The 14,735-nt window shown below is 37.3% G+C and overlaps 1 protein-coding gene across 6 annotated transcripts in view; it reads left to right on the top strand.

The window, feature by feature from the left end:
* Positions 1–14,735, top strand: part of FBXL20 (F-box and leucine rich repeat protein 20) — an 87,142-nt gene that overhangs the window by 63,978 nt on the left and 8,429 nt on the right. For 4 of the 6 annotated variants that reach the window (XM_037495050.2, XM_037495052.1, XM_054689445.1 and 1 more), the window contains exons 7-11: positions 6,473–6,568; positions 8,372–8,498; positions 9,694–9,768; positions 11,739–11,869; positions 13,839–13,899. In XM_037495050.2, coding sequence (XP_037350947.1) covers positions 6,473–6,568; positions 8,372–8,498; positions 9,694–9,768; positions 11,739–11,869; positions 13,839–13,899 — 490 coding nt within the window. The remainder of the gene's footprint in view (positions 1–6,472; positions 6,569–8,371; positions 8,499–9,693; positions 9,769–11,738; positions 11,870–13,838; positions 13,900–14,735) is intronic. The other 2 variants (XM_037495053.2, XM_054689446.1) reach the window with 1 other exon arrangement.

The following is a 14,735-nucleotide window of genomic DNA, read 5'->3' as shown; positions in this document are numbered from 1 at the left end:
CAGGCAAGGCAGGAGAGGTCTGCTGCACCATGTGGGTAGCTCCCTGGCGGGGGATTGAACTTGTGTTGAAGTGGCTGCAGATTCATAAATTGCGTCTTAACCCCTTGTGCTACCAGGGTGGCCTAAGGAAAAGATATTTTAAAAGGAGAAAGTGCCATTAAAGTAGAAATGGAGTAAGAAAGCTATTTTGGAATCTGGCCCAAGTCCTATATTGACATTTAAAGTAAAGCATAAAAATTGTAGTTAGTGAGCATGTTATGTGGATACTAATAATATAAATTATTAAGACTACTTATTTCTAGAATATACTGGTAGCTATCATTTAAAAGACAGTAAACAGATAACTATAAAAATATGTAAAATCTTAAGCAGGACTAAACAGCTTTTGATAATGAATTTGAGCACATTTATTAAATAATTCTTTAAATGTATTGTGTCTGTATCAGTCACAATATTAAAGAAATAACATGTAACATTCATCTTGTGAGCTTACAGTCACATATACCACAGACATAGGAGGTAAACCTAAAAGATGTTCACCCCATGGATCTATATTTGGTAATAACATGTATCAAACAACATTTAAATATTATGTAGGAAAATTATTGTCTGTTGTGAAATGAGGTGAAAAAAGTGAAGAATCCTGTTTATACAGGGAAGAGATAGTATTGTTCACTGAATCTTCCTGTTCAGAAAGGCCTCAAGAAAGAGATGGGGGGCCTCCCCGGTGGCACAGTGGTTGAGCACTGGGTTGCGAAGCTGCCCACAGCCTCTGCAGCGCCGGTTCGATCCCCGGACTCCAGGTGAGGGTCTCACATGGAGCACAGACCTTTCCTGCCGCCCGCTGCTCCCCTCAGCAGTGTACTTCATCATTCTGCCTGCTCTGCTCTCCCCTCTGGCTCTGGTGAATTCTCTCACCCTCCCGCACTTCTGACTGTACCCACTGCTTGTATAAATAAATAAATAAATCTTTTAAAAAAAGAAAGAAAGAAAGAGATGATGGGATCCTTAGAATTGACTGAATGAATGAAAGTAGAAAACACTGCAAGCACATGGTGCACACAGTTTATTTTACTGCCTGCTTTGAGGTCACAGCATTGTTTTTTTGAGATCACAACATTAACTTTTTTTTTTTTTAAAGATTCATCTACTTATGCATACAAGAGCTGGGGCACAGGCCAGAGATAAGGAGGGGTGAGAGGATTCACCAGAGAGAGAATGGGGTACAGAATAGGTAGACCGACTGAAATACACTGCTGAGGGGAGCAGCGGGCGAGGCAGGAGAGGTCCGCTGCGCCATATGGCTTCTCCCTGGCAGGCCAGGGATCGAACTTGTGCTACAGAGGCTGCAGATCACTTCATATTGCAGTGCTTAACCCCTTGCGCTACCAGGGAGGCCCATCATTAACTTTTTTTTTTTTTCCTTTTTTTTTTTAAAGATTTATTTATTTATACAAGAACCGGGGTACAGGTCAGAGGGTAAGAGAATTCACCAGAGACAGAGTGGGGAGCAGAACAGGCAGACGGACTGAAGACACTGCTGAGGGGAGCAGCGGGCAAGGCAAGAGAGGTCTGCCATGCCATGTGGGTTTCTCTCTGGCCTGCCAGGAATCGAACCCGCACTGCCTTGGCTGCGGACAGCTTCACAGTGTGGTGCTCAACGCATTGTGCCACCGGGGAGACCCCCCCATTGTTAACTTCTAATTTAGAAGATAAAGTTTAATGAGAGACAAATTTACCAATATCCTCCACTCCCCCCCCCCACCCCTCTGTTGTCCCTCACAAACTTTATACTAGTAGCTCTACATTTACTTTTATACAAATTCTGTTTGATTTTTGTTTTTCCTTTGAATACTTAATGTTAAAGAGATTAAGATTTTGACCTCTCCTGCCTGCTTATCACTGTACAGGTGCCTTTCTCTTTCTCCTTTTTCTAATAAACCTGTCCTTTTAAAATGTAATAAAAAATAAGGGCCTTCCTGCTGGTGCAAGGATCTAAGATGCAACCTATGAAGCTATCCACAGCCATTGCAGCACAGGGAGCTACCCACATGGCACAGAAGACCTCTCCAGTCTCGCCCTCTCCTCCCTTCAGCAGTGTATTTCAGGCAGTCCACCTGTTCTGTGCCCCACTCTGTCTCTGGTGAATCCTCTCACCCCCTGCATCTCTGGCCTGCACCCCAGCTCTTGTATGCATAAATAAATAAATCTTTAACAAAAAGAAATGAGAACAAATGTTTTAAAACTAGGAACAAAGCAATCAGAAGTAAAGAATAAAGATGAGATAACAATCCAAAGAGATCTATATAACAGGTAAATTCAGTAAACAATTCAAAATCATCCCACAAAGAAAGGCCCAAGCCCAGATGACTTCCCTGGTGCGTTCCATCAAGTATTTCAAGAAGAAATAATTACCAGCCTTCAAATTAATAAAGAAAAAGAAGAAACTGGGCCTCCCTGGTGACACAGCAGTTGAGCGCTGGGTTGCGAAGCTGCCCGCAGCCTTTGCAGCGCCGGTTCGTTCCCCGGCTGCTCCCCAGCCACCAGAGGAGGGTCCCACATGGTGCGCAGACCTGTCCTGCCGCCCGCTGCTCCCCTCAGCAGTGTACTTCGGTCCTTCTGCCTGCTCTGCTCCCCGCTCTGGCTCTGGTGAATTCTCTCACCCTCCCGCGCTTCTGACTGTACCCAGTGCTTTTATAAATAAATAAATAAATCTTTTAAAAATATATATTAAAAAGAAAGAAAGAAAGAAAAAGAAGAAACTTTTCTATGAGACTAGTATTTTTGTGATACCAAAAGCCAGGAAATCACTCTTAAAAGAAGTCTACAAATCAGTATCCCTCAGGAACAGAGATGCAAAAATACTTAACAAAAGTATAGCAATCTGAATTCAGCAACATTTAAAAGGATTTTTAGATCATAAGCAAATAGAATTTATCCCAGAGGTGTAAGTTTTACATCTGAAAATCAATGTAATTTCTCATAGCTATTAGTAAATTAAAGCAGGGATCAGCAAACTTTGTCTAGATGGCATCTGATAAGTAAATGTTTTAGGTTTCTTTGGCCATATAATCTCTATTAGAACTACTCAAACCCTGCTAATGTTTTACAAAAGCAATCAAACAATACATAAATGGAGGAGCTGTGCTCCAATAAAACTTTATTGCTGGGTGCTGAGATTGGGATTTCTTAGAATTTTCACGTGTCACAAAATAATATCTTTTGATTTTCTTTGTACCATTTAAAAATGTCAAAACCAATTTTGCCTTGTGGGCCATATAAAAACAAGCAGCTGGTGAGATTTACTGCCCTCTGGAATAATGTACCAAAACCAGTTGGTCATTTCAGTGTAATAGGCAACCTCCTAAATGGTCTCCAAATAATGGTTACCTTCTGGTATTCACATCTTTGTGTAATCTTTCCCCTTGATCATGGACTGGACCTAGTGACTCATTTCCAACAATAGAATACTGCAAAAGAGATTGGATGTCACTTTGAAGATTAAATTACAAAAAGACTGTGACTTCTGTCTTACTCTACTGTCTCTCAGGGCTCTGGCTCTGGGGGAAGCAAGCTGACCTGTTTTGGATAGGAGAGGCCCATGTGGCAAGGAACTGATAAATCCAGCCAATAGCCAGCAAGGACCTGAAACCTACCAAAAGCATATGAGTGAGACTGGTACTGGGTCTTCTGAGGTCAGCCAGCAACCACTAGCTGCCTAAATGAGCTTGGAAGGAAAACTGCACCTAGTTCACTTTTGAGATGATTGCAGCTGTGGCCAGTGCTTTGATTGTAGCCTTGTGCTACACCCTGAGTCAGCGGCACCCTGCTAAGCTGCCTGTGCGTGTATTTTTCCTGACACACCAAAAACTGAGATAATTTGTTGTTTTCAGAGACTCAGTTCTGGGGTAATTTGTTACGCAACAACAGATAACTAATAAATAATTAGATACAAGTGTGCATGCCAAAATCCAACATCCATTCACGATAAAAATTCTTAGCAAACAAAAAGGGAACGTCCTTAAAGGCATCTATGAAAAACCTACTGCTGATATCATACTTAACTGTGAAAGACTGAATGCTTTACCCTAAGGTCAGGAGGAAAACAACTATTAGCTTTGACCACTTCTATTCAATATTCTATTGTAAATTCTAGCCAATGCAGTAAGTTTAAAAGAAAAAAAAATATACAGATAGGAAAGAAATAAAACTATTTTTATTTGCAGATAACATAATTCTGAAGAAGTACCAGATTTCTGCACTGAAAATCATAAAACATTACTGTGGGAAATCAAAGAACACTTGTTAAGAATATGTAAAAAAAATCTTACAGTCAGTCAGACAGACAGTTCACTTAAAACTTGGGCTAAATTCTTATATAGACATTTCACCAAGGAAGAAATAAATGTCTAATAAGCACAAGAAAGGGTGTGCATTATAGAATTGTAAAGCAGTACAGTGGTATTCCTCTCTATGCCACTAAAATGACTATAATCAGAAGAGCGACAAGGAAAATTTTTGGAAAGGATTTAGAGAACCTGGGATCATCATACAGCGCTGTTGGGAATGTCAGTGATACATCCACTTTAGAAATAATTCCGCAATTTTTTAAAAGGCAAGCTTAAGCTTAGTAGATGGCCTCGCAGTTTTACTCCTGAGCATCTACCCAAAAGAAGCAGAAACACAATCCACACAAAGAAAGACCTAAGAAGTATATTGACCCGTAGACTGTGTGGCTCTTATTTGGATTTTGAACATATCAGTTTGACAGAGACATGTGTGAGAATTACAGAAACTTAAACACAGACTGGCTAGCAGGTTTTTTTTTAAAAGATTTATTTATGCATGTAAGAACTGGGGTACAGGCCAGAGGTGTGGGGGTAAGAGGATTCACCAGAGACAGTGGGGAGCAGAACAGGCTGACTGGCTGAAATGCACTGCTGAGGGGACCAGCAGGTGAGACAGGAAAAATCTGCTGCGCCATGTGGGTAGCTCCCTGGCTGGCTGGAGATAGAACTCATGCTGCAGAGGCTAATTTCATAGTGCTATGCTTAACCCTTTGCACCACCAGGGAGGCCTTGGCTAGCAGTTGTTAAGGAATAAAAATACTTACCAGAAATATGTCCTGAAATATTTACAGGTGAAATAATATGTCTGGGATTTGCTTTAAAATACTGGGGGTGGTGATGGTCTCACTCATAGCAGGAATCTAGAAAACTTAAATAAGGGACCAGGAAAAAGAATAACTATAAGAAAGAAAATATCAAAATCAACAATCAGCTATGAACCAGAGACACTCTGTGGGGGGGTGGGGAAAGGAGGGCTTGGGGTCGAAATAAGAGGGTTGTAATTGTATGGGGAATATAAAAAATAAAATTTAAATAAAAATAAATTAATTTAAAAAAAAAGTTGCCCACCATTCCTTTACTGTACTTTTTCCCCCCACCTATGATGAAATGTAGAATTGATTAAAAGGTTAACAAAAAAATAAATTAAATAAAATAAAATACTGGGGGTGGGGAGGTGGTGGAGGAGGGATTGGGAATGAGAAATGGATGAAATAGTAGAATGTTGATAAATGTCAAGCTTGATGATAGATGTCCTCTATTATTCACTCTCTGTGTTTGAAATTTCCCATAATCTAAAATAATTAACATAACTTGATCAATGTGAAAAGGTCTTTAAGAAATGCATAAAGGGGGCCTCTCCGGTGGTGCAGCGGTTGAGCGCTGGGTTGTGAAGCTGCCCGCAGCCTCTGCAGCGCCGGTTCGTTCCCGGCTGCTCCCCGGCCACTGGAGCGGGGTCCCGCATGGCGCGCAGACCTCTCCTGCCGCCCGCTGCTCCCCTTAGCAGTGTACTTCGGTCTTTCTGCCTGCTCTGCTCCCTGCTCTGGCTCGCTCTGGCTCTGGTGAATTCTCTCACCCTCCTGCGCTTCTGACTATACCCAGTGCTTGTATAAATAAATAAATAAATAAATCTTTAAAAAAAAAAAAGGAATGTAGGTAGTAATATTACATATCTTCTTGCAACACAGTACTGGTCAACCCTTGTAAAATCTGGTTATTTCTTTATTGCTATGCAAAAAGAAACACTTAGCAAAGAATTAAGTGAAAGAGCAGAGACAGAGCTTGCAATCTTTGTGTTTCACCCCTTGCTAGCAGGTATTACTTAGGATCCTGGAATTCCTTGATTTGCAAAATGCATGTAGCACATAAGTGCACATAGCAGCACATGTGTTTGGTATTAATAGCTGTTAACACTTCCAAATATGAATTAAACACCACCTACTTCTCATTCAAATTCTCATTACATGGGACAGACTTTCTTTTCAATGTGAAAGGTCCCAGGATTTATAATTGCTTTTATTTGGGTGTGGAAAATTTATAGTTCCTATATATACATATGTCTTTAGTGGGAATCATGTATATTAAGGATGTCTTCTTATTCATTATTTTCTTTCTCCATTTTTCAGTACATGTACTAGCCTTAGCAAGTTCTGTTCCAAACTCAGGCACCTTGACTTGGCTTCCTGTACATCTATAACAAACATGTCTCTTAAAGCTCTGAGGTAAATTTCTCATAAGTGTTCAGTAATCAGAACAAATACTTTTTAAAAAATAATTAAAGTTGAAATTGATGGAAACAATGTTTTATGGATATGTACTATAACTTAAAATAGATCTTCTGTTTTACCTCGTGCCCAAATTACAGGATACATTCAGATGAAATGACTAGAGGTAACTAGAATTTCCAAGCAAAGTAGTATAATTTATACAAGAATGATACGGTTTTTGTGAAGGAAGGCTTGTTTTTCCAAAAGTAAAAAAATTAATCACATGTATCATGTGTGATTAAAGCAGCACTTTGGAGTCAGGTCACTAACCAGGTACCTTGAGCAAATGAAACACTTTTGAGCTTTTCCTTATCATTTCTTTGTGTTGTTAACATTAAACAATATTTTTCTTTGATAATACAGCTGAACCATAAAAAGTTGCCATTATTCGAGAGTTTTGTCTTACAAAAATGACAGCTTCATGTGGTTCAGCCTAGTGCATAAAAAGTATGCAGCAGTATTCTACCACCTAGTAAGTACTCAAAAAGTTTCAATTATTTTTATATTAATGTAATGTTTAGGGAACATTATAGAAATTGTATCATAAACGGCTGAAATGCCCACTTTATTTATAACTTTACCTTTTTTTGACCAGCATTTTATAAATGATTTTAGCTTCACATATTGGTTACACTTGTGAATAGTAAGAATTAAGTTATTAATTAAGTATAGACTTAGTTAAGTAGAATATAATCTAAAAATAGCTCTTTCTAGACCTCCTTGGAAAAAGTATCCAAGACTTTTTCTCATTTAGGACAATATAACAGCATTTATAGTTTATGAAATATTTGCACATAAGTGATCTCATTTATTGGAAAACCTTGTAGATAGGACACTTTATAATTAAGAAAATCTAGAACATTTTTTAGTGCCACGTGCTTGATTCAGCCATGATGTAAGTGAATTGTTGCTGCCCTTAAGTTGTTCAGAGTCTAGTGGGAAGGAAAAAACTACCAAACATGCCATCATATTACAATGCAGTGGTAGAAGGGAGTGTGTCCAGTTTGGGGAGAACATAAAGGGAACTGGGATGGATCTTAGACTCAGAGAGGTTCAGGGAATCCTCCTGAACTGACTTGTCTGAAGTCTCACTATTAATGATGAAGAACGAACTTAAACCAGGGTCCTGTGGCTTTATTTTATAATCAAAGCAATATTTTCCACAGATGAGGCTAATATTTTATAGAAGGCAGAAAAGCAACAAAATATATCTTAAATTCAGCCTACTGAAACAGTATTTTAGGTAATTCTCAGATAAGGAAATTTACTGATTCTCTTTTTTTAATGTAAGTTTAAATGTTTTTATTATTATTTTAATAAAAAGAATATTTGATAGAAAATTTGGCTTTGAACTTAAATTCTTCATTAATCTGCCAGTTTTAACAAATCTCTTAATTTCCATTTCCTGCCTGGAGACTTCTTAAATGGGTGATAATTACAAGAAGAATATGTTTTGGAAAGTACAAACTTCTGTAAATATCTAATGTATCTGAAGAAAATTTGTGCTTTTTAGTTAAGCTGTATTTGAGATTGCCTTCTTAGTGATATAGTCCCACTTGAGCACTACAGATATTGTTAGCTTTTTTTGTTGTTACAGGATTGTCTATATATTCCAAATCTACATGAAATAAATATGTATATTGTTGTGTGAGAGCACGGGGTTGTTATCCTTTCCCTAACTAAATAATAAAACGAGACTTTGGTTCCTTTGGAATTTATATTTTGTCATGTGTTTTTTTCTTTTTGTTTTATCCCAAGTGAGGGGTGTCCACTGTTGGAGCAACTGAACATTTCCTGGTGTGACCAAGTAACCAAGGATGGTATCCAAGCACTAGTGAGAGGCTGTGGGGGTCTCAAGGCCTTATTCTTAAAAGGCTGCACACAGGTAACTCTCCATGTCGTACTATGAAAGACAGAGGACCATTGCCCTTTGTGGGCAGCATCAAGGTTAACTTGAGGTATATGTAGCTGTTCTGTTATTGACCAAAGACGCATGCTTACCAAAAATTAGTGTTTTCCTCAGAGATAGATAAATGAATTAACATTTGACCAACAATAAATTTTTGAGGGGAGGCATTTTGGGAGAGAGAAAATCATGCTGGATGTACACCATAGGCCTGAAAGGTTTTTGTGCCATTCCATCTAAAGAAAATTTTCTGTGTTGTCACTGCCTGAGACCTGGAACTTCAGTAGGCAGGGAAGGCAGTCTGGCAATTTTCACTGGTTGATTAACCATGAGGAGCATTTTCATAAGTGTGCCAACTATACAGCAACCTACATTTTATAATATTGATGCTTAATTTCTGCCAGACTCACTACATATCCAACATATTTTTGTCATTACGAATTTTACTCTCAGTGTTTTACAGTGAAAAAAGAGAAATTGATAAAGTAGCATCTGGAAGGAAATGATTCAAAAATAGGTTTATATGTGACTAATAGATAAAATAGGCTTTTATTAATAGTTATTAAGACCAGTGTTCCATTGAAAATACCCTCATTCTTTAATGATAATGGGGGGACGGGGAGGTTCTCATTGTTTGAAACAGCTTTAGACAATCTCTGCCTTAAAACAACAGCTTGAGCTTCTGGTTTTTTTCATGGAATCCTGAAAAATATTGATTGGAATACATCATTATAATCAATTACTTGCCATCTGTTCTCAGCACTGTACACGTGGCACTGATCTTCCAATAGCAGATAAACTGGATTCCTTTTTCAGCTCCTGCTTCAAGTTTGTTTTGAAAAAATCTTAAGAGACAGTGTAGAAATTTGAAAATTATCTTAGCTTCCTAATCACTTCAGCAAAATACTGAAGCATATTAAACTTTTCAAAATAAAAATCCATGAACAATGTTTATCTTTTTCTTGATTTGATGACTTTGGTGGGATCGGAATGGATGAAAAATACTGATAAGCACATTAATTATGTGAATTACACTTTATGTGATCATAGGTTATTCTTCTTTTGGAACTTGGTTAGCTATATTGAGAATGTATTGATGAATGTATACACTCTTAGTTATCTTTTAAAACAATGTCAGTAATCATTTTTCCCTCTTTCCTTTTAATATTTCTAGCTAGAAGATGAAGCTCTCAAGTACATAGGTGCTCACTGTCCTGAACTGGTGACTTTGAACTTGCAGACTTGCTTAGTAAGCAGTCCTTTCTACAACTCTTCAGCATTAATAAGTCATTGTATTTGTAGTTCACATTTGGCTTGTTTAGACTGTTGGTCTTTTTGTGTCTATCCCCAATCTCCTGAATTTTATTCAGAATTTGCCAAAATTACTCAGGCTTCTGGAATATTGGCAGTACACATTTAACTTCTCTCTTGCCTTGAAAATCACATATGGGTGTTGCTTTAGAATGAGAGCTTCTCATAGCAATGGAATAAGTTTATGGGAGTTTTTCCTTCTTTTTGCTAAACCTTCTGTATCTTATACCCACCCCCTTATAGTTCACCTGAAATTTGAGAGCTTTGTGGTTTGTTTAGTTTTAAAGTCTCACATTGTACTTATTTTTTTTTTTTAATAGAGGCATGTTTTATTTATTTATTTATTTGTTTGCTTGTTTGTTTATACATGCACTGGGTACAGTCAGAAGCACGGGAGGGTGAGAGAATTCACCAGAGCCAGAGCAGGGAACAGAGCATAAAGTCTCACATTGAAAGTGACACAAAACAACCTACCCTTCCAGCTTCATGGGGATGATGCTGAGGGTGATCTGCTTGGGAGGCTTCCTTTCTTTTTAATTCTGAGTGTCATAGTTGCTAACTACCAGAATTTGCTTGATTTCATTTTTGAAATGTAGGTATTGGGCCTGAGAGAAAGAGCATGCACAACTATTATAAACCACTATCTTCAGTATTAGTAGAAAAAGGTTTTTGGCCATCTTCAGATTTCATTTATACACACAGATACTATAAGGGTGTGTGTGTGTGTGTGTGTTACCTTCATATAAATAATATATACCTTACATACCATCTACCATTTTAATTTCATTCCTTTTACCATTTCAGCAGGTAGTATTATACTTGGAATATTTTACTTATTCCCTTCACCTAGATCTTAGTGCATGAGTCATTCCTTCTGGATAATGTGATGTCATGATTTTCAACATGCATGAGACTTCATGTTCTTACTCAGAACTGTTGAAGTGATCAGAGCACATTCTTGATCTGTTCTCTTCTGCTTCACTAATTTGAAACAAAAGTTTAGTAAATTTTACTCTTCCTAAGATTTAAAATATTGATAATAAAACTTTCGTCATCTTTCTTCCTCAGTAATCCCTTGCAGACTTTAAAACATTAAAAAGAAAAAGGCAATATAACCCTATTAGTACTGCCCTAATATTATGTGACACAAATTCTATTGGCCTGCTAAATATGCCTGCTTATTGATTGCTGCTTCCCGTTTATATTTCAGTTATCCGTGTTTAGTAATACACAATATGTCATATTTGACTGGCACTTTTTAAGTAGTTTCACATGTGTATATGTCTCACTGATTCTCAAGACAAATCCTGTATCTGCTTAGCACTGTTTTTATATTTTGATTCAAATGTGTAATATTGAGAACACGCTAATATAAGCAGTGAGTACATTTTTTAATGTAACATCTTTCTGTGTTCATTTTATTTTAAAATAATTTTAAACTTACAGAAATCATTTGACTTGGACACGACTATAAATTAAGATATTATAAAACTGAAATATAGAAATAATCTGTGGTTGATACAGAATTGCAGCTGTCTTCTGGTTTCATCTTTTTCACTAACTTACCAGCATCAGTTTTGAATTTATAAATGTTTATACTGTTAAAGTATTGCTGTTCTTACTGTTTTCTAGGATATAAAATAATTCAATTGAAACTACACTATGATGTGCCCCCATGCTGTTCCCAATCCCATTAGGTTAAAAAAAATCCCACTATAGCTTCTTCCCTTCACACCACAACTGAACACAAATTATCTTGCAAACTAAATCAAAAGGAACTGATTAATTTAAATCTGCTTTTATTTGTTTTTGGTTCTTATTTTCACAGAGGTAACATTTTTTTCCTTCTGTTTCTTCTGCTAAGTTACTAATATCTATGGGGTTGTTTTTTTTTCTCTTGTTTTTTAGCAAATCACAGATGACGGTCTTATTACTATATGCAGAGGGTGCCATAAGTTACAGTCCCTCTGTGCCTCCGGCTGCTCCAACATCACAGATGCTATCCTGAATGCTCTAGGTCAGAACTGCCCACGGCTTAGGTAAACATTTCTTGTTTAGCTCAAAAAATGAAGGGACAAGAAGAGAGGACTCCTTTACCTACATTTACTCCTTTGGAACCTTGAAATTTTTAAGGTGGACAACTGTGCAAGGCCCAGTTTTAATACCCACCTACTTGCTTTGTACCTCACTTGATCACATGTAATTGGGGTAATAGTATCCATTTTCTACTTCATGCTATTCATACTAGGGGGGAAAAGTCAACATTTTATTTCATTACTTAAATCTTTATTTAAAATCTTCATTAAAAAGCCTAATGAAGACTTTTTCTCTTATTAATGTTTTTGTATAATTCCTTTCTAAATAAAGTTGATAGGCTCAGCCATTTATATTGTTGTAATGATGTTAGAAACATAGCCGAGGATAGTTAAAAGAAACAACAGCCCTACAGGAGACCTTCTTTTGTGCTGACAGTTTCTTAGAGAAAGTTTTTTACCCTGTGCCTCCTTCTCAGTGCCTAAATATGGGATTGGCCAAATATTTACTAAGAATGCTGTATTAACATGCACATGGTATCAAACCCATGTTGATTCTATAAGCACACGCACAACACACTGTCTTGTAATAAATATGGATGACCCCCGTAAATCTTTTTTTGTTTTTAAAAATTATGTTAGACGTATTAGCCATTGTTTTAAGTGATTTACCAATATTCAGTTAGTCATCATAATACCATATCAGCACTGTTGGTATCTCTGTATTATAGATGAGAAAACCAAAGCAGAGAGGTCAGGTAGCCTGTTCAAGATCTCATAGCTAAGTCCAGGAGCAAGGCTTCAAACCCAGGCATTCTTTTCCCAGAACCCCTGAAATCAATTGTCTTACATACTAGAATCATTCTAAACTTTGTTAAAACCTTTTTTTTTTTTTTTTTTTTTTTTTTTTGTGATCACCTGGCCATGGGCCTAACCATAATTATTGGAAGAAAATTTGCCTACAGTATCAAAATTCCTTAGTAAATTAGACTTCTGGTCAAAATTAATAATATCAAATTCCTAGAGTAAAGTACTTCTCAGGAATAAGTAACCAACCTCCACTCTGAAATTGTCTGTTCCCTTTTTCTGTTTCGAGGGAGGAATTCCTTCAGTCTTGATATTTCATTTTATCGTTAGACTACAAAGACTCAAATGTGATCTTCAGAAACCAGGTTTCAGTCAGATCATACTTTCCCACTTGATACAGTGTTCTTGATTTTTAGTTTTTAATGAGTTCTTATATTTTAGCTTTAATTTTTTTCAATTTCTGTAGTAATTGGTAAGCAAATATAAAATATTCTTTGGTACTATAGTGCAGATGACATAAAATTTTAACAGAGGACCTACTTTTTGACTCCCATTTCTGTGATTGGTATTTTGGTTGTTTTAGCAGGTCATAAATAGAAGAGTGACTGCCAGCTCAGCCTCTCTCTCCCCACTGGGCCTTCCTGAGAGCCTGTGGGAGGAGGCAGAAAGCTTAAGGATATTTTTTTCATAAGTATGGAATTTCATATTTGGGACAGGTCTGTAATTAAACAGTCCCTTATAACATTTTTTCAAAGCTTTTTAAAACTAAGTGAACTTACATGGAAGATAGGAAAAAGAGAGTAATTTTCTTTAGTAACACATTAACTGAAACAGAGTATTTATCTCCATTTCCTTTGTTTTCTAGGAGCAGGCTGCCCTCTGGGGGTAAGCAGTATGCCATGAAGAAGGCTTTTAAATACATTTTGGCATTAATTACAAGTTTCTATTCTTATTGTGTCACTCTGATGTGGTATTTGCATGACCACTTTATGACTTGATGCAAATGGATGGCAAGATCTGTATACAGATTTGCTTAGCTGTTAATGTCACTATATATTACAGTCCTTAGGGAATAGGAGATCATTTTCTTAAACACTTGGTATTCTAGTAGACCCAGTTATCAGGGACCAAAAGGCCTGACTTCACTTTATTTATTTTTTTTTGACAGAATATTAGAAGTGGCAAGGTGTTCTCAATTAACAGATGTAGGCTTTACAACTCTGGCCAGGGTAAGTTATTTTCTCCATGTCCTGTAGGTTTTGTTCAGGATATATGTTTCAGAAGAATGAGCATCGAAGAAATGGACCAGTAGCGGAATTGAGGGTATGGGATATAGTGAGGGTATAGAAGAACTTCTCTGTGGCTACCAATAGTTACAGGTCTGCTGATGCTAGTAACGATAGAGACTGCTCTGGAAATTATGGGATTTCTGGCATTTATGGCAAATGATTGGCAAATATGGCATTAAATTAAGCAGGGACTTACCAGTGCTTTGTGAAAGAAACACACTTGGCTACTTGATATGTGACTGGTGGATAGAGTAATATTGAAAGAGACATTAATTGCCTGATTTTATTTTATTTTTTTAAAGATTTATTTATGTATACAAGAGCTGGGGTACAGGCCAGAGATGTGGGGGAGTGAGAGGATTCACCAGAGACAGAGTGGGGAACAGAACAGGCAGACTGACTGAAATACACTGCTGAGGGGAGCAGCGGGCAAGACAAGAGAGGTCTGCCTCGCCATGTGGGTTGCTCCCTGGCCGGCCGGGGATTGAACTCGTCCTGCAGAGGCTGCCGATTTCTTCATAGTGCGGTGCTTAACCTCTTGCGCCACCAGGGAAGCCCTTAATAGCCTGATTTTAAATGGAGAGGTTCTAAGAGATTTTCTGTATTCTCTGGAAAATTTTAATACTTAGAATGATTTATAAATCACTGTATAATAATAGTTTTTAACATTATACTGTCTTTGATCAGTATTGTGGTACATGGGGAAGGACCTTTGTTTCCAGGCAGATTGATGAAATCAGCTGGGTATGGAGCACACCAAGGCATAACTAAATGAG

Source organism: Talpa occidentalis, unplaced genomic scaffold (genome assembly GCF_014898055.3).
Source record: "Talpa occidentalis isolate TD23 unplaced genomic scaffold, MPIMG_talOcc4v2.1 talOcc4.7, whole genome shotgun sequence".
Taxonomy (NCBI): domain Eukaryota; kingdom Metazoa; phylum Chordata; class Mammalia; order Eulipotyphla; family Talpidae; genus Talpa; species Talpa occidentalis.
The sequence above is the reverse complement of the archived record's forward strand: the minus strand, read 5'-3'. Positions and strand labels throughout refer to the sequence as shown.